Source organism: Antennarius striatus, chromosome 9, assembly GCF_040054535.1.
Source record: "Antennarius striatus isolate MH-2024 chromosome 9, ASM4005453v1, whole genome shotgun sequence".
Taxonomy (NCBI): Eukaryota; Metazoa; Chordata; class Actinopteri; order Lophiiformes; family Antennariidae; genus Antennarius; species Antennarius striatus.
Window position 1 is genome coordinate 18,330,992 of NC_090784.1, and position 25,301 is coordinate 18,356,292.

The 25,301-nt window shown below is 40.4% G+C and overlaps 6 protein-coding genes across 7 annotated transcripts in view; 3 read left to right on the top strand and 3 right to left on the bottom strand.

Annotated features, from left to right (window-relative positions):
- The window catches only part of tmem145 (transmembrane protein 145), a 33,761-nt gene extending 27,933 nt beyond the window's left edge, over positions 1-5,828 (top strand). The window contains exons 13-15 of the mRNA XM_068323186.1: positions 468-588; positions 929-1,117; positions 3,497-5,828. Coding sequence (XP_068179287.1) covers positions 468-588; positions 929-1,117; positions 3,497-3,739 — 553 coding nt within the window. The 3' untranslated portion in view covers positions 3,740-5,828. The remainder of the gene's footprint in view (positions 1-467; positions 589-928; positions 1,118-3,496) is intronic.
- Positions 5,829-6,865: 1,037 nt separating this feature from the next.
- Positions 6,866-9,251, bottom strand: mrpl17 (mitochondrial ribosomal protein L17). The gene is made up of 3 exons (XM_068323189.1): positions 8,910-9,251; positions 7,406-7,474; positions 6,866-7,335 (listed from the first exon to the last, which is right to left on the bottom strand). Exons 1-3 carry the CDS (start codon positions 9,081-9,083, stop codon positions 7,069-7,071), a joined length of 510 nt encoding a protein of 169 aa, XP_068179290.1. The 5' UTR covers positions 9,084-9,251; the 3' UTR covers positions 6,866-7,068.
- A 526-nt stretch (positions 9,252-9,777) lies between these two features.
- On the bottom strand, positions 9,778-11,126 carry LOC137601152 (trypsin-2-like). Of its 2 annotated transcripts, none has more exons than XM_068323187.1 (6): positions 11,087-11,126; positions 10,711-10,861; positions 10,384-10,634; positions 10,147-10,283; positions 9,955-10,056; positions 9,778-9,825 (listed from the first exon to the last, which is right to left on the bottom strand). In XM_068323187.1, the coding sequence occupies exons 1-6, from the start codon at positions 11,124-11,126 to the stop codon at positions 9,778-9,780; spliced, it is 729 nt and encodes a 242-aa protein (XP_068179288.1). The 2 variants fall into 2 exon arrangements, with proteins under 2 accessions (XP_068179288.1, XP_068179289.1); XM_068323188.1 differs by having other exon boundaries at positions 10,147-10,273; positions 10,380-10,634.
- Positions 11,127-12,680: 1,554 nt separating this feature from the next.
- LOC137601485 (transmembrane protease serine 9-like) lies at positions 12,681-23,875 on the bottom strand. The gene is made up of 13 exons (XM_068323683.1): positions 23,788-23,875; positions 23,547-23,700; positions 23,193-23,452; positions 22,238-22,374; positions 21,965-22,112; positions 19,080-19,184; positions 18,560-18,804; positions 13,875-13,962; positions 13,632-13,782; positions 13,269-13,519; positions 13,038-13,174; positions 12,854-12,955; positions 12,681-12,728 (listed from the first exon to the last, which is right to left on the bottom strand). Exons 1-13 carry the CDS (start codon positions 23,825-23,827, stop codon positions 12,681-12,683), a joined length of 1,866 nt encoding a protein of 621 aa, XP_068179784.1. The 5' UTR covers positions 23,828-23,875.
- On the top strand, positions 15,007-16,416 carry LOC137601730 (trypsin-1-like). The gene is made up of 6 exons (XM_068324094.1): positions 15,007-15,113; positions 15,195-15,345; positions 15,465-15,715; positions 15,811-15,947; positions 16,098-16,199; positions 16,283-16,416. The coding sequence occupies exons 1-6, from the start codon at positions 15,074-15,076 to the stop codon at positions 16,328-16,330; spliced, it is 729 nt and encodes a 242-aa protein (XP_068180195.1). The 5' UTR covers positions 15,007-15,073; the 3' UTR covers positions 16,331-16,416.
- On the top strand, positions 17,970-19,429 carry LOC137601729 (trypsin-2). Its single transcript, XM_068324093.1, has 6 exons — positions 17,970-18,024; positions 18,198-18,348; positions 18,529-18,779; positions 18,874-19,010; positions 19,093-19,194; positions 19,287-19,429. The coding sequence occupies exons 1-6, from the start codon at positions 17,985-17,987 to the stop codon at positions 19,332-19,334; spliced, it is 729 nt and encodes a 242-aa protein (XP_068180194.1). The 5' UTR covers positions 17,970-17,984; the 3' UTR covers positions 19,335-19,429.
- Positions 23,876-25,301: the final 1,426 nt, after the last annotated feature.

Here is a 25,301-nt window from a genome sequence, read left to right on the forward strand (position 1 = left end):
CTCTTCTCACACTCTAGCCGATCGTAATTACGCAAACGATTACAAAATAAAAAAACATCTATTTTTACTCAGCTGACACACTCTGTCCTCTTAAAATATTTTATGCTCCTGTGTGTGTGCCTGATAGTTAGAGCTTTGTGAAATGAGGGAAATTAGAGTAATTCATTTGCTCGACCCAGAATATAACCCTTCCGCACAGTTTAGTTCCTTCACCCTTCACTCAGCGTGTGTAATATCATGAGTTTGAAATGAAGAGTCAATCACAAAGACTAATATTTTCCCTGTATTTCTACAACGTTTCAGCCTCTGTCTCTTGCCTCATTATCTACGTCTTCCCTCCATCCTTACTGTTCCCTGTGCTTTACATCTATTTCTACTCTTGCTACCTCTCGCCATCAAACACATCTTTTCTAGTATTGTGTTTTCTCCACACAATTATTCTAAATATACTCGCTTGTCCTCTCCAGGTTTTTTGCGGTGCCAGTTATGGCTCTGATCGCCAACTTTCTCATTCCTCGCTGGGCCCGAGAGAAGATCGTCAACGGCATTCAGCTTGGCATCCACCTCTACGCTCACATCGTCTTCCTCGTTCGTAACAAACACTAATGCAGACCCTCAAAAGTCATTACTTCCACTGTCACCCATACATAATTCATTACCTTTGAGTTCTAACTGTCTGATGCTGATTGTCTCCCCCACATGTTGTTATTTACCTCCTTCTCATCTTTAACACATTATTCTTCACTAATAGGCCTCACTGCTTACACTACCGTCTTTTTATATCCCTGCTTACTGCATGTTTTACAATTCCCACTGCTGGCTGGAACTTTTTTTATGATTTAGCGGTGTATTTGTTACTAAACACACTTAAATTATAAACGCAAGTCAAAATAGGATCTTCAGGACTTTTCATCATTTTGTCCAACAGGTCATCACACGACCTTCAGCAGCCAATAAGAACTTTCCATATCACGTTCGGACGTCCCAGATAGGGATACTGCTGTCCAGTCCAAAAGAAGGCGAGGGGCCCGAGAGCTTCCCCCATCATGCTTATGGAAATAGCTCCTTCCTTGGAGACTCCCAACCCAACTTTACTGAACTCTTCTCCATCCAATCAGTGAGTTTAACTTCACGTCACTTCCTTATAGATAATTTTTTTGGGATTGTTTTGCCTGCTTGCAGGATTACTCATAAACTGGTTAACATTTTCTTGATAGCAGGAGGAAGGATTATTCTTAAAGAGGAATATCCTGTTACATCAGGTTTTACTTCTTTCACTAAACACAGTTTTTTCTGTAACCTTTTTTATCCATTTCACTTAATCTGACAGATTCAGATGAAAGTTGGTGGAAAGGTGAGGTATGTATCAAGGAGGGCCGTGTTCAAATTTAAAATTGATTTAGATAAACTGCAGGATTTTCTACTTTTTTCTACACATTCCAAGAACATTTCCTCTTTGTCAAATACAACTAGACAACTTGACAGGTTACTGTGAAGCTGGGTGGAAGGTTGAGTTTGGTCTCATGGAATTAATTCATATTTCAGTGTTGATCCGTTTAAGTTTGCTTCATAATTTTTGGACTACAGTCGAGATCAAAGATGCTGCACGCCTCAACCTGATCATGCAGTCTGTTTCCTCTGGTAGAGTAGGGAAGCTGTTTCAGAGAGTAAGGAATCATTTGCATAAAAACAGTGACCAGTAAAGACGGCTCTTTGAAATGCTGCAGGGGTTTTTATTACCGGCAGGACACCACTTAACATAGCTGCGAAGGGTTTTTGAAAGATTTTTTTATCAATAATGCATGAAGTAATTAATAGATTTTCAAGAAACTCAGAAATAATGTATCCACAATAACATGCTGTTGGACTTTGGATTACCGTTTTGTTAAAACTGTGCCTTGTCGAGGTGTACTCTCCTGAGTGTCCTTCTTATGATAGTTTTTGATGCTTTTAAATATAAACACTTAGCAGCTTTAAACTTGGCTTGAAATTTGTTGTTGTCTTGTCAAACAAAGATTCTTCAAAATAAAAGGTGAAAACGTGCAATTTTGCAAAAGGATATTTTGTAAAAGATTATTTCTTGGCAGGAACTGCTGTTGTTTCCTGTGGGCTTTAGATGAATGACAGTAAGTACTGTACAGCGTAGCATAGCGCACTGTTACGAAACCACTCTGGGACCAAGAAATAATGATTAAATAGAACCGTTGACAAGACTAAATTAAGGTGTTGTGTCATGAATTGTTTTGCTTTGGGGAGCTTTCAAATGTACAGAAGTTGATTTTCATAATGCACAAACACCTCCGCGCTGCAGAGAATGTAGCAGGAATAAAACAGCCTGGAAGGGAAACGGAAACTGTTGACAAGTTGTCACAAAGCCATGATGAGGAGATACAAATGTAAAATACAGCTCCTTTCAAACTTGCCCATTTTTGTGTATAAAAGGCAGTTCGATTTCAGATATAATGAAGTTACTGATAGCTTACAAGAGAGAAAAGATGTACGTTTATGTTTGAAAGCATCCTTGACTGAAAGAGGTTGTGATAAATGGGAGTAAAGTGCTTCTGTCTTGGTTTTTTTTTAATGTGAAGCAGAAATGCTGCATTTTGTGGAAACATGTATCACACCACTGCACCATAAAGAATAAAACTGACCTGGTTTGACTTACAGGCTGCATAACTCCAAAATGTCCAGCATAAAATGAATATGTGACAAAACATCTCCAAAAGGGCTCAATCATACAGTGAGTACTTACAGTAGGGTCTTAAAGTCAGAGTCTTAATCAGGTTGATTCTTTTTTCAATATGTAGTCAGAGTGGAGAAAACACAACATAGAATCTTCACAGTACAAAAGACAACTTCACAAAGTGTAGATTCATCTATGTTGCATGTCTGTGTGAGTGGTTGATTTTGATAAATCTGAACCAAAGGCAAAATCCCTGTCATGTTGCCTCGGTCGGGGACCAGCAGTGGGTTCCCTTCATTCGGGCCTGTGTGAGTGTGTGTGGGTGCTTCCCACTACAAACTGAATTAGTTCTCTCAAAAACCACAAAAGAAAGGCGAGGGAAATTGTGTGAACAGCTGAATTATTCAGGTTCAAAAACCCTTTTTCCGGAGTTAGGGCACTTGAGTCAAGTTTAGCATCGCACTTGAATCAAGGATCATATTGTTCACTGTTCAGATTTTCTCCCATGCATGACCTCGCTTCGACTCAGAAGGAAATAAACCCACATCCTAGTTGTGTGTATGTGTCACAGAAGTATCCCCATGGGAAAAAGCATCAGGAGAAGGGGGATATTTGGGATCAGCTGCACCGTGAGGGTTTCTCTAAACTCTCCACACAAATCAGTGAATCATCACCAAAACTCATGATTCTAATGAATATTAAATGGTGTGATTAAAAAAAAGATTTAAAGATTTACAAAAAAAACCCCGAAACATTTTAAAAGTGAATATTAGATTATACAAACTTGAATGAACATCACTTCCGTCCTTCCAGGACCCCGTCGTGAAGACGGTGACAGAAACGGTGGCACGTAAAGGACCTGAGGTGCCGAGGAACAGCGAGCAGAAGATCATCACCACTGCTGCCGACTTGACCTCATTGTTGCCCCCGCCACCACCTCCAATACCCCCACGCCCAGCTGCGCGTTCACCCCCATTTCCACCCCGGCTTCCCTCCTTCACAGAGTATTTCAGCATGCAGAGCGGAGGAGGAGCCGGGTTTGGGACAAAGGCGTGAGATGGAGAGAAAGGTGGGACACAGGGAAGGGGGGGGGGTGTTATGAAGGGAATGGATAGAATGACGATACGAAATAAAAGAAGAGTCTAAATGGAAGATGTTGCTGTCAAAAGAGAGAATTTAGAATGGGCAAGAGCAGAAATGGTCAGAAAAGCGAATCCATAAATGGTCCCCTTTCACCTGTGAATGGAAATAACATGAATGGAGGCGTGAGTGGGGTGTTGCGGGGGGGGATGAGGGAGGAGAGCAAGGCTTGTTAAAGAATAAAGAAGCAATAAATATTTGATGTTGACAGGTGAACGGCACAGAATGAGACGGATGACAAAGTGGATGTAGCAGGAGCAATAGAATGATAGTTGTGCATGATGCAGAAATGAACAAATATCTTGAAATACTTTCATTCAAAGATTCATGAGGCATTGATGGTGCTCCTGGGTGAGTTTGTAAATAGCTAGAAGTGGAGGGAGCTACAACTCCTTTATGATTTTATTTTTTAAAAGAAAAACATGTTTTTTTTCCCTCCATGTCTTTAAAATCCAGTTGGTGCTGTGAATCTTATGCCATTGCATTAATACAGTTCATGTAAAACAAAAAGACTTTTATTTTTGACACATTTTGATAAACATAGATATTTGCGCTATATGGAGTTTTTTTTTTGAGGGGGTGTTAATTTATGTTCTTATATGCTTTTATTGCAGCGGGATATCCAGGATTGATATGCTGATGTGTAAATGTAAAATGTCATGTTTACTGTGGGCACTTTTAGATACTCGTAAAAAAAAAGAAGCATGTTTGTATTGTGTTTCCCGTCCAAGCAGCTGATATATGTACTCCACGTGGCCATAAAATATTTGCTTATTGTGTGTATTGAGATCTATACTTTTGTGAATACATACAATAGGCTTTAGTTTATTTTTGACTTGTTATTCCAGTCCAAACTTCTCCTGTGTGAAATAATAGAAAACCAATGTTATGTTGGTTGAATTTTCACCGGAGAGCAGAACAGACCTGCTAAAAAAAAATCGTGTGTGTGTATGTACACATTGGTGAATGTACTGATGCAATACAGCACAAGGACGGGGGTGACTTTTCAAGTCGGTGAAATATTGCAGTACACCTTTTCTCTATGATGTGTACATGAGCAGGAATCCGCTGCCTGGTACCTTTTCCGACTTTATTTAACTTAAACGTTCAAACTGTGCAAAAAGCTGGACACATATTACTACTTTCTTATCCCCTTACAATGAGCTACGACAAAAAGAAGAAAAAAAGAAAGCCTTGTAGATGAATTGTAAAAACATCAACACACAACTGTACATTATGTCTGTCCTGCATGGAGCACTTTAATGTTCCTGGTCTTAGTCTTGTTTGTGATGATGTCATCTTATGAGACCGCTTTGAAACCTGTACTCACACCATATCCAGTAGTATTCCTGATGCATACACCTGTAAATACAGTTTGAAAATGTCGTTCGACTGTCTGGACATTTTTAGGGAACGTATTATTAACGAATTACTTCAGTCACGTAAGAGTATTGTTGAAGCTAAAGTTTTTCACCAGCTTAAGTCCAGTTCAGAAACTGAACCCAAACAGTGAAAGAACATCCAAACGATGTCACCGTTTTTTATCTCCATGTGTTGATTTGATTCATAAAAATGGTGGTACTCTGCAAGTAGATTTTTCAGTGGAAATCTTTGCTGTAATGGAGTACTTGAAGATGTTAGGATTGTGGTGTGTGTGACTTGTAAGACTGTAGGTGTAACTTGAGTACTAGCCGTTACTTTAAGTTTGTGTCTGGTTTATATATTCTGCCATTTCATCTGCTTTTCCTTATTATGGTTGCCATGATTTGACCGACCGGACATGTACCACAGCTTAAACCTCATGTATACCGACATACAGGACTGAGATGAGAGAGACCGAGAGAGAGATGGAAGGAAAGAAAGAGATTATGTATGCATGACAGAAAAGAGCACAGCTTTTAGGCTTCTCAGAGCGTCCTGGTTAAGAGCACATCACTAAAGCACTGTTCAGATGCATTTTAATGGTGTCAAATAACTCGAAATATGTTGTACATATTGTACTTTTTGCCAAAATTAAAACAAATGTTTTGTTAGAAGTCTTGTCTGTGTGTTATTTGGATAATGTGCCTTTGTTCCAGGTTGGACATGGGCTTGTGTCCAAAGGAGCTGATCTAATATCTGTAAATCATATTAATATTCTGCTCTCATTTCAAGAGTACATTCTCGGCGTACCCCACTGGGAGGGACTCCGGGCTAGTTGCCGCCTCAGTCGGGTGTAGTTAAGCCTCATTATTCCAGTCTCCACCAGCACGCCGCTCTGCTGTGACTGCTGACTTCACAACTTAGTGCTTTGCTGCTCGGGCTGCAGTGAGGGTGTAACTTAAATGCCTGTCAGTCTTTAAAGGGACAAATAATCCCTTTTGCACTTGGTGTGATGTTCAGTAGTTTTTTCATAATGATTTGATTAAATATTCATGTTCTTCTGTCTCTATGAAGGCTTTATGCAGTGTTTAACTTGGATGAGAGATTCTTTAAGACCTCATTAATGCTATTACCAAACACTTTAGGAGTTACTTGGAACTCGATAGGAGGGCTGGACATGTGAGCGAAGAGCTCATTCAGTTTTGATGTGGAACAGGATGGGAGGGGTGAGGGATGGGTGTCATTTTTTCCACTTTAAATAGGCAAGATTTTTCTTTTACTACTTCACTATATTATGCATAAACCACCTGATAGGTTTGCATGAAGCTTGGCAGAAGGTTTAGTTGTGTGTCGGGGAAGAAATCACATTTTGGAAGGAAAGAGGCATATTTACGAATTTTTGATCGTCGATTACAATTAAATTACTTGGACTAGCGTGACAGAATGGCCATTGTTGAGATGGATAAAGGCGAGGATCCATGCGAGAAGCCTAATGGAGGCCACTATGATTCAGCAGCCTTGGTGGAGGAAAGCGCTTCAGTCATTTGTACCAGCCTGACACGCTGCTGCTCTGGGGAGTCATCTACTAGCAGGGAATGCTGAATATTTCACCTTTAAGGTGAACCAGAAAAACATTTTTCCCTTTCGGCGCTGCTGAAAAAAGGAAGGAAAAATCTGACAATCTGGCAAAAAAAATTTATTAATACATAATCACTCATGACAGCCCTTTTATCTGTGCATTGGTTGGTTAAGGAGCTGGAACTGTCTTGTGAGGATAAGCATCAGTCTCTATGTGTATCTGCAGCCTGACTCCTCAATAGCATTTCAGCAGCTGGCCGTCACCCTTCAGCCGTCACTATCGCTGATCCAACACCAAGACGCGTTCAGTCACTCTTTGGCGGAGAGGTGGAGAGGTGTTGCGCCCTCTCTTCCCTGTAGCCTTTGAGCAGCTGGTTGACGAGAGAGAGTTGGTTCACTTTCCTCACGGGGTAGAGAGGCGGGAAGGGATTGCCTTTGTACTCCAGCACAGCCATCTTGGCTCTGTCCAAGTTCTCCCTGTTGGGGAGTTGGGCCATCCGTGTGTAATCCCGAGAATGAGCCTCAAACCGCGGGGCAAGGACCTTAAAGAGTTTTGGGATGAGATCCTTTTCCTGAACGGAAGAAGCAGATGCATTAAAATTCAGAATAAGTGCAGGAACTGCAGGAGCTGAGGTCACGTACCGTCAACCAGAAACTGGCCATTTTCATAGCTTTCTCATCAGTGTCTCCCTTTTTTGCGTAGTCAATCAGCTGAAGAAAACAAAACAAGAAAACACACCGTTAGAAATATTGAGTGTGGACTACATTTACCCAAATCCTTATGTTTATTCCTGCCTTCCTTTGTTGAGCCCAGAATGCATGTTATAATTGTATGAATACACACAATATACAGCCAGAAGAATCTCGCCACGCACAACTGCATATTTTATTATACTGACAGTTGGGCCTTATTGTTCATTGGAATAAAAATTAAATTGCATTTCCAGTGGAGTGCAATTACAGCAACACTTCAATTATGGTTTTGTAATAAGATGTTGAATAATCTCATGGATATAACATCGGGTTGTACACCTACTTCTTCCCACATTATTTACCCGGACTGGACTGCCAGATGAAATTTGACCAGGAAGCAAATGCAGATGATTTATTGAAACTGCAGCCAGTGGGATGTTAACAAATTCAGATTATGTGTACATCTAACAATAACGATGGAAAAAGGTCCAGATTGTCGCGAGAGAGTGGTTGTCTATTATCTTACTATGGTAATTAAGATAATTTGAATTTATGCGTGTGTGCTGTAACATATTTTTGAAAGAAAAGCATTGTTTTTTCAATGAAGATAACAAAACCAATCAGAAATACACTCTATACATCGCTAATGTGGTAAAAGACTATTCCAGCTGCAAATGTCTGGTCTTTGGTGTACTGTCATATCTCCGTAGGTGTATAGAGGCCCATTTCCAGCAACTATCACTTCAGTGTTCTAATGTGATTTGATTGATCTTTGCATCAGAAGGTTAATGGATGATTTAAAAAAAACCTTGTGTCATGTTAACACAGCTGAAAACATTTTAGCTGGTTAGAGAAACTATAAAATTGACCTACTTTTGAGCAGGTTGAGTATGTGGAGCATCACATGCTCCACATACGCTCAAAATAGCCAGAAAAAGAGAACTTTCATGTGTAACTTGACAGTTTTTTCCTTGTTCTTAGAAATGAAGGCTATTAGATGAAAAATTGCTAAGAAACTGGAGATTTCTTCCAGTGGTGTACTGTTTACTACTGCCTTCAGAGAGCAGCACAAACGGGCTCTAATCAGGGTAGAAGCGGGCTCCGTGATGCTGACACTCAGGACAGAGTGGCAGAGAAAGATCTGAGACTCATGAGCAAAAGAACAGACTTTAGACAGAGGAAGATTAGAAAAAGTGTGAAGGACGACTCGAAGTCAGAGGTGTTTGGATCACACAGAAGAACATTTGTGAGACGCTGAACGACTGAAAAGATGATGGAAGCTGCCATTTGTTCAGGGTGAAGGGGATTTGAATAAGGAAGACTATCACTCCATTACAACAGGACACTGACCCACAGCAAACTCCGAAATGTGTGAGAACTTTTCCTTTTCATTCAGTGATCACTACATTAGCTGGTCGTTAGCTAGCCAGCAGCACCCGGAGGATTTCGTTACCTTTTCGGCGTAGAAGCGGACTTCATCTGCCCGAGCCAGCGTGGTTTCTACCCTCTCGTGTCGGACCAGACCCGTCAGGATGTTCCGCAGCATGTTGATGCGGGACTGTGGACCCAGACCCATCTTCCGGGCCACCCGGCCGTGGGAGATCAGCATTTGCAACGTGAGGCGCATTTTGTCCGCGACAACAGAGTAGCAAATAATGTATAAAGATTAAAATGTTTACGAGTAAAGTAAATAGATGTAGATATATTTGTGTAGATAAATGCACAGATAAATCACTCCTGAGGTCAGTTCGCCCAAGCCGAAGTTCGCTCGTTTGACATTGTTGGTACGCCGTCAAATGTGTCCGACTTGACAATGGCTTTGTGGAACAACAGTTCCGCTAGACTCAAGGCAATAAAGTTTCCACACGTGATGAAAACAGCAAAAATATCAAGATATTGTTGTTTTTATCTTACCTTAAACAAACAAAGCAGCTTATTTATTTATTTATCCCTATTTATCTTTGTTTTTGCTTCAATGACCAGTTTGCACCACTGGATTGTGGTTCAGTTTACCACTTCCCTGTAAAGTTGAAATCAGGACTTCCTTGTATTTTTCATGGTTTTGTTTTATCTATTCTTTATATATTATAGCTGAATTGATATTATCGTCTAAAAATATCATCATAGAAAAAAAAAAACTTAACACAGCTTAGAACTAATTTTGCCGAATGATTTACCCCAAAAAACTTTGACAGAGAATGTGTGTCAAATGTAAATGTAAGATTTATTTCGTTTTTTTAATCTCCATTACGATTGTCAGTTTCACCGAGCGGTGATGTATTACAGTATAGAAATGCCAAAGAATTAGAACTGGGATGCATTCAGTATGTAGCCATGGTGTTCTGCAGCCATTCTGTGAAAATGCAGGTCTGATGCAACAGAAAGGGAAACAGACATTCAAATTGAGTATTGAAAAAGTTATATAGTATCACTACAGCTCTGAGAACAGTAATGTGTTATAAAAATGGATGCCAATTGATGTTGGATCTCTTTTGTACCTTGGCATAGACACCTGGATGATTCTTCTCTGCACATCCAAAGCCCCAGGACACGACGCCCTGCAGCTCACCATTACACACAACAGGACCACCAGAGTCACCCTGAGAGAAACCCAGCAAAGTTGTATACAAATGTGTTGAGTCTCACCAAGGAGACCGACTGATGATAGAAAACAAGTCGTCAACACAAACCTGGCAGGAGTCTTTGCCTCCCTCCAGGTACCCAGCACAGAACATGGCTTCAGTGATCATGCTGGGGTAGGAGTTGTTACAGTCCTCATCAGACAGAATGGGGATATTCAGACACTGCAGCCTGTTACTATCAGCAGCTGTGGATGTGCCAATTCACAAAAGCAAATCAAGGATGGAAAAAAAAAAAGTAGTGTGAATAACAGAAAGCTGTTGATGGTGACAGCATTTGTTACCCACAGGAGCTCATTGTCACACCCCATCCTGAGACTGTGCACATGGTGCCAGCAGTGGCACAACTGGTGGGTAAAGCCACAGGATGCACATATTGGTTGATGGTGGCAGGTTTGCTTAGCTTGATCAGCATGATGTCATTGTTAACCAGCCAGGACTCATAGTTGGGATGAGGGATGACATGGCCAGCGGGGATGATCTGTTCGTTCCCATCCATGAACCAACGGTTGTGATCCCCGAGGACAACATCCATTTTGCTGAGACAGAGGTAGAGAGTTTGTGAGTGACGCATGGATTATTTGGGGGGGGGGGGGTGGTTTTGGGAGCACCCACGATTTGTAGCAGTGAGCAGCAGAAACCACCCAAAACTCATTGATCAGGGAGCCACCGCAGAAGTGGTAGCCAGAGTTCAGAGACACCTGATGGGGCTGAGAATGAGGTGTGCACTCGTGTCCTCCAACAATCTTGTCATCCTCTGTGGCATCTGAACGAAAAAGTATTTTATATATCTCTGTGAAATTATCTGCATAAAAATATTTGTTTTACATCCAATATTTTTATAACTCTTTTGCCTCTTTGAATCTTTTTTTAAACTCAAATATTTTCTGTGACAGATGATCAATCCAGCATGAAAGGCCTTATATTTGAACACTAAAATCACTCTGAGATTGTTTCTATGTGTTGTTTTCTAAATGTGTCCAGTACTTACACACAGCACCTAGGAGCACTGCAAAGACCAGAGACTTCATGTTTGTTTGATGGCAGATGAAGAAACAAAGATTTTCCTGAACCCATGCCTGGTTTTTATTGATTGCCTCAGCCTGTGCCAGCTGTCAGGCCCACCCCTGATGCTGCTGACCAAACAAAATCTCAAAGTGAAGCTGATAGGGAAACGATGCCAAAGTTATTAAAAATTCAAAGTTTTAATGGGATTCTAGTTTAAGAATGATGCTTCGTTTCTCAACAATGGCCATATGGGTCTATACTGTATGTTATTTTTCTGTATTATCTGTTCTGTTGTTGATCTGGTCTGGTTTGATCCCAGTATGTGATGTTTTGCACAGGTTGTAATCAGTACCCCGACCCTGACTTTGGTCACAGATGGTGTTGGGTGGTGCTTCTCTCACACGCTGTTTTGCTGACTGGCTCTGGCCATTGGGTTAGATTTGCTCTCCCATAAAATGTAACAGCTGTAAATGTATATATGAGTTATTTCTCTTTCTCTCGCATCAGCTGCAACAATTTTAATGACATAGTGGCAACGGGTCATGTCAGGAGAACAATCTTTTCAAAGTGTCAAAGTGAAGATAGAATTAAAGGATGTATAAAAGACATTTAATATTATTCTACTACATACTCAAAATAAATAATTATATGAATAGATTTACGAGTGAAAATGAAAACTTAAGTACTTCAAGATTAAATTTGGTGTTATTCTCACAATGTAAATACCACGAATATACTTTTTGTCGTATTCACAAAGATGTTCTTATTTACTTTGCTCAGTTTACAACATACAGTCATGTGTTTAACTGCTAGATACGTTACAAATTTACATTTTGAAGGTATATCTACCTCAACATAATTTTATTAATATGTCATATTTCACAGAAAAGCATCATGTTCTTAGTCTGGTCAGTCTGAATCAAACAGTTGTGGGTTTTGTACGTGTGTACATATTGTTGTTGTTTCTACACACAACTGTCTATCTCAGCTTTAAATGTTCATTAGTGAAGAAGAAGAAATGTTTTGTTACTTTATAATGTTGCAAAATATTGCACTTATTCATCTGTTTCATTCCTCTATTGGGGCGCTGTCTGTTCCTAAATAAATGAAGTGATTCTCTCACAGAAGACATCTTATTTGGGCGATTTAATATGGCATTAAAAGTTCAGTGTTTAATCACCAACATTAACCATGCAATCAATTGTATTGCTGAAAGAATTGCGTGTAATTTATGTAACAATCAATGCCATTTCTTTGATTGCTTGTTTGTGCAAGTCTTAACTTTGCTGCAGGACAAATTGTTCCTTGTATAAATTAGTCAACTCTAAACCGTCACAGGATCAGTAATACCAATATTGGATAGGTAGTAATGCTGTTGTTGCTACAGTATTTTGTCTTTTAGGATCTGAAATGATGGAGGACAAACACGCAGGATAACAACTGAAACTGTTTTGCAGTCGAGATGTAAAATTTTATTGACTTCATTCCATTGTGCATTGTTCTAAACTCTACAACAACACAGTTGTTATGATGATAGAGCAAAGGCAGCAGAGGAAGGTGATAGTTGTGGATCACACTTAATAGGTTTGCATAGTTCTCTCCAGCCAGTCATTGAAGATGCAGACCTGTGAAGGGAGACGGAATGGAGTTTATTACTATAGACAGCTATGGTTGAATTTAACTGGGTATTTAGAGTGGGAAATTTCAATTTCAAGCACAATTATATGGCACATAGATATTTTTGATTTACCTTGGCGTAGACACCGGGGTGGTCCTTCTCAGCACACCCGTATCCCCAGGACACAACACCCTGCAGCTCATTGTTGCACACCACGGGGCCACCAGAGTCACCCTGTGGACAGAAGGTGTGGAGCGTGAAATGACTTCACAACGTGGTTATTGCTGTATTTCTGCCTGAACATTGAATTACATACCTGGCAAGAGTCCTTGCCTCCCTCCAGGTATCCAGCGCAGAACATGGCGTCAGTGATCATGCCAGGGTAAGAGTTCTCGCAATCCCTTGTAGACAGGATGGGGATGTCCAGGCACTGCAGCTTGTTCTTGTCAGCAGCTGCAGTTGATAAAACAACATATGAATGGAAATAGAAAAATATCACATAAACCCTTCTACAGATGCTAGCTGTTGAACTTCAGATGCTACTCACTGGAGCTCATGGTGTTGCCCCAGCCAGAGACTTTGCACATGGTGCCAGCGGGGGCACAGGCCGTGGGCAGAGCCACGGGCTGCACAAATTCATTGAGGGTGGCGGGCGTGCTCAGCTTGATCAGCATGATGTCATTGTCGATGTTGTAGGAGCTGTACTCGGGGTGACGGATGACGCGGGAGGACTTGATGTACTGCTCGGAGTCCTCGGACTGTCTCAGGTTGTGTTCTCCAAGACGCACCTCAACGCGGCTGGAGAGGACAGAGACCATCATAGTTCATGATGCCTGAGGAGGTCAAGATAAGGCCAACGCACACACACACGCACACACACACACACACACACTATGAACGAATGACGTACGACTTGTAGCAGTGAGCAGCAGACACCACCCAGTTCTTGTTGACCAGGGAGCCACCGCAGAAGTGGTAGCCGGAGTTCAGAGACACCTGATGGGGCTGGGAGTGAGGGGTGCATTCATACCCTCCGACAATCTTGTCCTCCTCCGTGGCAACTGTGAACAAAAAGGAGGCCAAATAATCAACCATTAAGTAAATTGAACTAAATTCAGTGATGAAACGCATAGAAGCAGAACAGTTTGCTTACAAGCAGCTCCGATGAGCAGAACAAACACCAGAGACCTCATGGTTGCTGTGTGATATGATCGTGATGATGAGAGACGTCTTTTGGAGTCCTGGTTTATATGGAAATTTTCCAGTCCTTGCGCCCTGCTGAATACACACCCACCTTTACTAATGGACCAATCAGATTTCTAGGTAAAGATTTTTGCTGGGTTGCGGAAAAAATCTTTTTGAAAAAACAAACAAACATTTGTTTCATGTCAGGTGGTTTGTGCTTGAAACATTTCATAGAATGTTAAAATCACAATTCTAAATAAAAAAGTTATATTTAAATTAATTTTAAAATCTAGTTCACAAAATTGTATGTTCAAAACATTCCTCACTTAAAGTGAGATCATTGTGTAATGACTGCATGTCTTAAATTAACCTGTTATAGCTTCAGTTTTGATACCTTTATATTTGTTTGTTTAGTTATGATATGAAATGTATATGATAATTTAGGAATTAAAATATCATGTATGAGACTGTATCAGTATTTATTACGTAATAGATCTTGTAATCGTTGCTGGACAGACGAGGATGCGGGACTGCAGATGGTCTGGTTCACAACTAAAGTTGCTGAACATGACTTTTGGTAAAATCAGCACACGTGTCTTAGACGGAAAACTTTTAATAAATGCTGATTATAGCAATATGACAACAATGGAAATATGAATATTTTTGGTAAACAGTCTTAACTTCCTCATTTAGATCGTTAGTTTTATGGATGTTCTTAAATGGCAACATTATACGTGTTTTTGATGTTATTTGAACTCATGCCGCTGCTGCTGAAAGCAGTGAAGATTAAAAAGTTTGTCGAACTGAAAATTCAAATATCTATCTAACATTAGTAAACTACTTGTCCAGGATTCACAGGTAGAGATGAAGGTCTCTGTTTGCATTATTAAATGTGATTAATTTATTTTGAGAGTCTCTTTTAACACTTATCAGTGAGCAACGTGTGACCTGGTTCTTTCAGCCAAATTAGCCAATTTATTATCATTGGTTGGCAGGACTGTGCCTCATCTAATGATTAATCAGTCACCTGAAATGACCTACCTTTTAGTTGTTGGTCGGTATAAATTTTCCATTTTATTCTGATTTGAAATTACGGAACCAATCAGGTTGCTTGGAGTGGCTATAAAACAAGATTCATGAGAACTGACACGTTCACAATCTGCCACCATGAGGTCTCTGGTCTTCGTTCTGCTCATTGGAGTTGCTTGTGAGTACCTTACAGAACCCGTTTTAATCCATATTGAAGCACATTCATACATATTTATGGCTGTCTCACATCTGTGTTTAGTGGCAACAGAGGATGACAAGATCGTTGGAGGTTATGAGTGTACCCCACACTCCAAGCCCTATCAGGTGTCTCTGAACGCTGGCTACCACTTCTGCGGAGGCTCCCTGGTCAATGAGAACTTTGTGGTGTCTGCTGCTCACTGCGCCATGTCGTAAGTCTTTCTAGGATTTCAAAGATTATATTTGCAAGCGTATTCTAGGCCACATCTGATTAACCATGCAAACAAACAAAACCAGACATCCTTCTTGTACCATCTGCCATCTCTTTTAGTCGCATCCAGGTGCGTTTGGGAGAGCACAACATCTATATCAATGAGGACACTGAGCAGTTCATTGATGCCTCAGAAATCGTCCAACATCCTCACTACAGTTCCTCCACCCTTGAGAATGACATCATGCTGCTCAAACTGAGCAGCCCTGCCATCCTCAACGACTACGTCAGGCCAGTGGCTCTGCCCTCCAGATGCGCCCCTGCAGGCACCATGTGCAAAGTGACCGGATGGGGCGAAACCATGAGCTCCTGTAAGCTGGAAGCGTCTGAAACCGTCTAAATGCACATTCGCTTATAATACCCTGTAATCTTCACTGCATATGTCTCATCTGTTCTGTTGCTGTAGCTGCTGACAGAAGCAACCTGCAGTGTCTGAATATTCCCATCCTGTCTGACAAAGACTGTCATGGCTCCTACCCCGGCATGATTGACAACACTATGTTCTGTGCCGGATACCTGGAGGGAGGCAAGGATTCCTGCCAGGTATGTTTGTCTGACTTTAAAATTGTGGCATTTTTTCTTCACTCAATCAAATTCAGATTTTCTTTATCCCTGTGACATGCTGTGTTTAAGTATAGCCCTCCAAAGATTTTCATTGTGACTGGAACAATCTACTGTATCTCTCTCTATCAGGGTGACTCTGGTGGACCCGTCGTTTGTAATGGTGAGCTGCAGGGTGTTGTGTCCTGGGGATTCGGATGTGCTGAGAAGGACAACCCCGGTGTCTACGCCAAAGTAACATTTTACTGCATTGAATACAATAAAATTAAAACTCCCAATAATGGAGGTCCTTTGAAAAACAATCTGTCTATTTTCAGGTCTGTGTGCAGGTTGGATGGCTGCAAGAGACAATGGCCAACTTGTAATTCACAGGACAGGAAGAAAGGGCAATGTCCGTCAACATCTGAACAAAAACTTTCTGCTGGAGCTGAAAAAAATAAATCTTTCAAAGAAATCTTTGACTTTAAAGTGCATTTATTTTCATTCCATTGAATATTATTCACCCTGTTGATGAAACTAACAAATACACTCAATAAAAATAGGTTTTTAGGCTCGAAATGATGACAACTGACATCATACATATTTATATGAAAGCAATCAATTTAATGCAATAATGGCAGCCCTCTGCTCCTCAAGCATGGGTCAAACAAAGACAATGAATGAAATACTTATCAAATAATATCTAATTTCATCTAATGTTGGCACATACAGAAATATTGTTCTTTCAGCCTAATGTGATAGAAAAGTGGTACGATGTAGTTTTAGAAATATCAGCAGTGTTTTAAAGTAAATATTTTATATCCGAAAACCGAGAATGAAAAATGGAGACCTGTAAATATTGGACTGACAGGCCTTGATAATCTATTCACACACCAGCTGAATAAAAATGTGGTTCTCTGGAATATAGAAAATGGGCTATTTTAAAATACTTTTACATTTGATACTTAAAATCCAGGTAATGTAATCATTCTTTTAGCATTGACATTTTTTTCTTCTTCTGGATATTACTCTAACTGCTTTCTACCTATTGAAAGAAGATTTTATAAAAGTGATGCTCATTTCTTTCATTCAGTCTTCTCACCTCTCATGTCTTAATTTAGCTTTTAGATAGCGTGCTGAGAAACACACAGCTGGGCGATACCATATCCCCACATATCTAGATACAGCTGTGAATTGTGTGCCTGTGCAGTTTGGCCAGAGGAACACGAGCTGACCTTCAGCAGATGTTTGGAGTTATACATATATATATATGTTCATCAAAAAGCAGCATTATTAAAAAAGGCCTTCAGACCTGTTAACAGAAATAAAAAAGAAGTAAGCTGGAATGAGAAAAGTTATCCACCATTTTTAATTATTGATGTTCATATAATAAAAATATATGAATCATGCTGTAGCAAATCAAAATCCTACTGGCTTTTTTGCGGCTGAAAATTAAAACTATTTCCTACTGAACCATAACTGAGAATGTCTAACTGTGGCTTCAGCCCAACACCTGCACCTGAGGGTTGCCTAGTAGCATAAAGTATTTATTTTTCATCCTTGACCTGCAGATATTCTGAAAAGAACACTCATGTGTAACCTCTTTGTCAGCATACATGTCAAGATAAAATAAAATCAATGATTAGGTGGATTCTTACAAGATGAGCCATGTGCTGTTAAAAAACACCCACACTGTAGTGTGGTGTAGAAATTTCACTGTAAAAACTACTGAATTTCATAAATAACTAAAAAAAATGTTCAAATATTATATCTTAGACGCAAATCCAATTTACTGTATTGTAATATATCAACACATGTGCAGTCAAATACAGTCAAAATTCATATTAGTCATTGTGATTTTCCACGTCTTTATTTTTTTCCAAGTCTAGAAATGAATAACTGAATCTGAAGACATCCGCCACAGAGATTGGCTCCTAATTGACCAATGAGGGTGGTCGGAGAATGTAGCAGCTCTCCCCACGGTGAATAAAAGGCAGTGCTCTGGTTGGAGACCCTCATCAACAGGATCACACAGCAACCATGAGGTGTCTGGTCTTTATTCTGCTCATCGGAGCTGCTTGTGAGTGTGATGTCCGTTGGCTTTCATCCTATTTGTGTGTCCAGAACAACTCTCTCTAAAGCTGTGATGACCGATGGAACCAATACTCAAACTAATAACCGACTTCATTTGTCCATATAACCATAAAATGATGTTCTGCATTCAAAGAGCTGCCTGTGTATGTTTGTTCACAGTTGCCACGGAGGAGGACAAGATTGTCGGAGGGTATGAATGCACCCCTCACTCCCAGCCCCATCAGGTGTCTCTGAACTCCGGCTACCACTTCTGCGGTGGCTCCCTGGTCAACAAGAACTGGGTGGTGTCTGCTGCTCACTGCTACAAGTCGTACGTCATTCGGTCATAGTGTGTGTGTGTGTGTGTGTGTGTGTGTGTGTGTGTGTGTGTGTGTGTGTGTGTGTGTGTGTGTGTGTGTGTGTGTGTGTGTGTGTGTGTGTGTGTGTGCGCGTTGGCCTTATCTTGACCTCCTCAGGCATCATGAACTATGATGGTCTCTGTCCTCTCCAGCCGCGTTGAGGTGCGTCTTGGAGAACACAACCTGAGACAGTCCGAGGACTCCGAGCAGTACATCAGGTCCTCCCGCGTCATCCGTCACCCCGAGTACAGCTCCTACAACATCGACAATGACATCATGCTGATCAAGCTGAGCACGCCCGCCACCCTCAATGAATTTGTGCAGCCCGTGGCTCTGCCCACGGCCTGTGCCCCCGCTGGCACCATGTGCAAAGTCTCTGGCTGGGGCAACACCATGAGCTCCAGTGAGTAGCATCTGAAGGTCAACAGCTAGCATCAGTAGAAGGGTTTATGTGATATTTTTCTATTTCCATTCATATGTTGTTTTATCAACTGCAGCTGCTGACAAGAACAAGCTGCAGTGCCTGGACATCCCCATCCTGTCTACAAGGGATTGCGAGAACTCTTACCCTGGCATGATCACTGACGCCATGTTCTGCGCTGGATACCTGGAGGGAGGCAAGGACTCTTGCCAGGTATGTAATTCAATGTTCAGGCAGAAATACAGCAATAACCACGTTGTGAAGTCATTTCACGCTCCACACCTTCTGTCCACAGGGTGACTCTGGTGGCCCCGTGGTGTGCAACAATGAGCTGCAGGGTGTTGTGTCCTGGGGATACGGGTGTGCTGAGAAGGACCACCCCGGTGTCTACGCCAAGGTAACCAGGATATCTAATTAACACACTGTGTTCATTTTTTTCCCTGTCATCCCTTCTATTCGAAGCCAATAATCGAATGTTTTAATGTATAGGTCTGCATCTTCAACGATTGGCTGGAGACTACCATGGCAAGGTACTAAATGGCCCAAACAAGAATGCCAGTCAAACAGCTCAACATCGTTTCCTGTTATTGTTCCATCTTTTGTACTGGACAAAATAAAAAAATAAACATTTAAAAGCAAATTATTTTGGTCAACTTAATACTTCATACTTTATTTTACTTCTTCTCTTTCACAATACGCACCATTCATCCGACTACATCACACCACCCCCACCCGGGAAACAATTGTAACAAGACAACAGACCTCTTATAAATCTGCACTGTACACTGTAAATGATACTTTTAAATGATATTTTGGGCGGCACAATGGATCTATGACGGCACGGTGGCGCAGTGGGTAGCGCTGTCGCCGGGAATGCGACCTTCTCTGAGGCCGGTCCCATATCGACCGTAGATGTGAGCGTGTGCATGCCTGGTTGTCTGTCTCTCTGTGTGACTCTACGGTGCACTGGCGTTGTGCCCGGAGTTTCCCCCGCCTCACGCCATCAGTCAGCTGGGATAGGCTCCACCTCCCCGCGACCTGCCACAGCGGATAAAACGGTTGAAAATGAATGGATTTTTAAATGATGACTTCATAGTTTAATTTAAATAATTCTAAATAACTCATCTGGAGCAAATTATTTTAGCAGCTGATACACACAAGAAACATGTAAAGAGATCAGTGAATGAACAGGCAAAAGCGCTAAGTGGGTAAAAAATATTGATATGTATTATTAAGATTTCTTTGCTGGTTCTACAAGCAGGTAAAAATATAATTTACAACTTGACAGCCTTGATGTGAAAATTCACTCCCAAGGACACTGAGGGAGATAAAATATGTCCTACTTTCTGGTAGATTTGTTGCTGAGAAGAAGGAGTTGCTTTGCAGTGATTAAAAAAGGAGAGTTTTAATTTTACGAACATTTGACGTATGAATATTTGGAGATACGAACAAATGTGTGCCGCCATATACGACTATTGTCCTGCAGTTCCACCTTCACTTTAAAGGTAAGCTACATGCTACATTAGGTGTGATGCCGGTGCATCTTATAAATGATTATTTTATTAATATCATCATCATTAACTTGATGATTTTTTCTTATATTTATTTGGGGCATTTTATTCATTATATTTAGGATATTTAGAATAATTCATGTCAGCCTCTCATCTGCTAATCCTTCACAGAAAATCATAATCATAAGGTGCAGCCTTTCAGTAAGGAGGTTGTATTTGTCAATTATAAATGTATTCAGTAGAAAAGATTATGCAGAAATCATTTTTCAAATGGGACTTAGTTAATCCGTCTTCCCGTTGTCTGTCATAATCCATTTTATCATCTCTCTCTGCATCTCTTTGATAATGATGAAGAAGGATGAGCCTGAATCCTGGTCAGAGCAGCAGGTGCATTACAATCATCCTCGTCTGTGAGGAACAGATGAGCGATATTTTTCTGCCATTGTGGATCGACTGCTTATTGCAAATCCACAAACGAGTCCTGTCACTTCTGCATAAATGACTGCTGAAGGCTGATTTTTCAAAAAGCTTCAAATAACCTTGGTTGGACAGGAAAACCAGAAAATCATGCCAAGCATGTCATTCCTTTTCTTGTTGAAGTCTACTTATGGTATTTTCAAGCATCGTGATGTTGACCTGAAAGGTGATGATAGTTTGAGGTGATGATATTCTCTTCATCTCCTGCAGCGTGATGCTGTCAGAGCATCAGTTAAACCTGAGTGATTCAAGACTGTGTCACGTTTTTCTAATTCTGGTAAGCAATTGACTCATGGAGCACAACACACAAACAACCCCTAGAACTAATCCCCGTGGCAAACTGCAAAAAAATGATATATTTAGAAGAGATTCTAAATCTCCTGCTTTGACTGATAACAGAATTTTGATGTTGGTTCACCCAAAACTGCAACCGTGTCAAATCCACATCTTGGAGTAAACTTCCTTTATTTTCACTTTCTCACAACATTCTCAAGAAATCAAATGATTTTGCTGAAAGGCATTGTGTTGGATTATTATTTTCTTTTCTTTCTTTTTTTCGCAAGACAACTTTTTAACTAAAAAAAAAACATACGAAAGATTTACAAGAATGATGTCTTTGAATTTCTCTGTCACCAGAGTTTTTGTCAAACATGGAATTCATGCACCAGTTCTAAGTTTTGAATGGAATAATTCCAGTGAAGTCAAACTCCTTTTCAGATTTTTTTTCGATGAAAAACAGGCTTTTTTTTGTGTCCTAACTTTCCAGGTGTACAGCATTGTGCACTGAGGAGGCAAAAAATCCATTGAATGACACAAAAAGAACCGCAACACCCTCATGCTAAAATGCTAATGCTTTTACATTGATAAGATAAAAGCAGAGCTTGTGTGTGACGGTGTTTTATACCTGCTGTGGTGGAAATGCCAGCCGTTTGAAATAATGTATTGAAAATGTCTTACAGTAAGAAGCAGCATAATGTTTTCATCAATAAAAAACACACTGGTGCGTCACAAAATAGATTTTATTGATCGTTCCCAGACTTAAGACATCCCACATCCCTCTTTCTCTCTCTTCACCCTTCTTCCTCTCTCTCTCAGCTTCTCTCCTGCTGTTTTTCTCTATACCCACCACCTCCTCCTATCTCATCTCTTGTGTAGGCATGTCTTATTTGACAGCCTAGCTGTAGCTGGTGAGAATATTTGAAATCCAGGGCAGCAGAGAGCAGACTTTGGTGTAAACGCCTGGGTAGTTAGGTTGAGCACAGCCCTGACCCCAAGAGACAATACCCTGCAGCTCGCCATTACACACCAGAGGACCACCAGAGTCACCCTGAGAAGAGAGGAAACAGAAAAAGGGAAGGGGTTATAGTTTGCATCATCATCATCATCATTGTCATAATATGTGTGTGATTGTTTGCCATAATTGTGATTTGTGTTGGTGCTGTAAGGAAATACCTGACAGGAATCCTTGCCTCCCTCCAGGTATCCGGCACACACCATGCGATCGGTGATCTTGCCTGGGTAGGATCCTTCACAGTCCTTGTTGGACAAAATGGGCACTTTCACACACTGGAGGTTAAATGGGTTGAACACTGCAAATAAGAGCAAGGAAGGCAGGTTTAATAGAACATCTCATCTCTTTGTGGAGCCAAGAAGGAAAACATGTTTAAATGTCCACCAAAAATGACCAAATGATTGTCCAAACGTGAGTGCAGTACAACTCAAGTGAGTGTATGGAAACTGGATTGCACAGTTTTTAGGTGATGTCATTACTCATTCTTAACATTCTGATATGAGTGTTAAAGCATCCAGGTGTTTTTCTGTTGTGCATATTTCATAAACTGGATTGTGTGCTGTGGAAATTTAATTAGACTGCCTTTTATTCCATACAATAATACTGCAATATGATATTAAGGTGAACCAGATGGAGCATGCAGTGTATAAATAGCATAATATCAGATCAGTCTTACATTTTACGTGACACATGTCCCTCCTGTCCTGCCATGAAAACTTTCCCAACATTTCTACCAGCTGACTTTTCCCCTCATCATTCTGACTGTTTCTACTAGTGCTAAAACACAATCTGTGGATTATATCTGCTATAGTTGTCCGGCATCATTTCTCTCTCTGAATGATATCGTATTTTTATCTCTTGCCAATTTTTTGTAAAAAATAAAATAAAATAAAAAAAGTCAACTTTGAGCTAGATCTTTGTTTTATGATAGCAGATAATATCCAGTTGAGCTGTTTAAATGTGTTCAAATTTGCAGAGGAACGAGAGTGTTTTTAGAGTGATTGGAGCAAATACATCAGGAAACATCATAACCATACAAATAAATGTTTTGTAATCACGAGTAAAATATCCACATGTCTTTCAATGACTTTCATTTCATGATCCAGTCGATCTCACCTTCATCAGTGTAGATGTTTCCCCATCCGGATACCGTGCACATGTCACCAGGTGCGGGACAGGCTTTGGGAAGGGCCACTGGTTTCACGTACTGGTTTATGGTGGCGGGGTGAGCCAGCTTCATCAGCATGATGTCATAGTCCAGGGTTTGGTAGTCGTAGCTCTCGTGCCAGTAGATGGCATCTACTGACATGAACTGCTCTGTGCCCTCATTCACCCAGATGTGGTGGTCACCCAAGATAGCGATCTGGGCGAAGGGGCTGAAATAAAAGCAAGATGGTTATAAAACATGTGTAAAAAAGTTTAAACACAAGTAAAAAAAAGATATTAATGAAAAATATTAATGATACAAACTTTTGCCAGCAGTGGGCAGCGGAGATGATCCACTGGTCGTTGATGAGGGAGCCGCCGCAGAAATGGTAGCCAAGATTGAGAGACACCTGCCATGGCTGCGAATGTGGGCTGCACTCATAGCCCCCCACAATCTTGTCATCCATAGGGGCCGCAGCTGTGGTGTTAAGGAAACAGAAAGTTACTTATATTTATTAAAGTGACAGTTTCTTTCCACAGACTGTTGCACACACTGCTGCTTTACCTGCAGCTCCCAGGAGTGCGAGAAAAATCAAGCCAATCATCTTGCGTCTGACTCAGGCCTTCCTACGACCAGACTGGATGAGGACAATCTGTCCGTCGCTGTATTTATAGCTAAACTCTTCTGCATCTTTTCATACCCCTCCACCTTTACGCCCCTACAATATTCAGCATACCCACCCCTAACTGTGACCGCCTCTCCCGCCCCAAACCCTGCCCTGAAAAACAACCTTATCTTCTTCTGGGTTACATTTATCCTTCCAGTTAATAAGTGAGCCACATCTTAGAATTTTCTTTAGCTTGGCACTTTACAAGGTGTCTGCACCTAAATAAACATGTGTAATGTAAATATCCTTTTAGCAGATCACTTTAGAGTTAATTCTTTTAACAGCCATATTGTATTATTATTTATTACACATTGATTTAAAAATAGAATACACAATTTAAATTTTTTTCTAAGATAAAATAATGGAAAATATGTGAATAATAAAAACATAGACAATGATAATTATGATCATAATTATCATTAATAACATAATAAAAATAATTTGTTCAATTAAATAGTCACTACGAGTATTAAAATTAAAGTAAATCAAATATTATGAAAATGTTTAATATTAAATAATATGACAAGACTTCAAGTACCCTCGTTTCACTTCTGTGATCTTAGAACAGATTTTAACAATACTGTTCAGACTGTGTCTTATTTTCCAGCGTGAAACCAGCAGATAAAAAAGAAACATATGAGCTGTCAGTAAACTGACAGCAATGGAGATTAGTTTGGAGAGAATGTGAATTCATTGTTGCCCTTTCTTAACAACAGTTGGAATGAACGTTTTTATAGAAACGATTTATGAATATTGATTTCACTCTCCCTGTGAACAATGTTCTTTATAACTCAGTCTCTGTTGTGTGTTTGCACAGATATGAAATCCTGTTGTGATTTTTTCATACCGAGACATGAATAAGCTTAACTTGAATCTATAATCGATACAGTTCCATAGCGAATGATTGTGAAATCCACACAGTATGTGCTTTAGTCTTCTACACCTGAGATCACAGATGATTCTGTTCTCACATCTTTTGGCTTTTATTCAACAAAAACAAGGAGGGCGAGAAGCAGACTGATAAAAGTGTTTAATTTATATAGGTAGAACATGCATGTGAAAATAGCCCTATAAGATAGCAAGTCCAGTTCAGTTTTCCTTTGACTCACATACATATGCTTTGTCAATTCAGAGCACATTGAGTTTATGTACAATGGAATAACAAAAATAAATGCTATATAAATAAAAATAACATATTTTTGCCCAAAGAATCTTAAACAGGTGTTTAATGTCTGGGGACCTTGGCCTCGATGGGGCAGGATTGGGCAAACATAAAACCAGGAACGTGATAAGGGAACAGATCTGGGTTGACTTAGTGCCAAAGTAAGAACAGCGTGTACGGACACAGATGTGGTCAGCAGATGGAAGGAGGGGGGAAAAGGAGGACACAAGCTGAGCCCAGTGGGGCCGG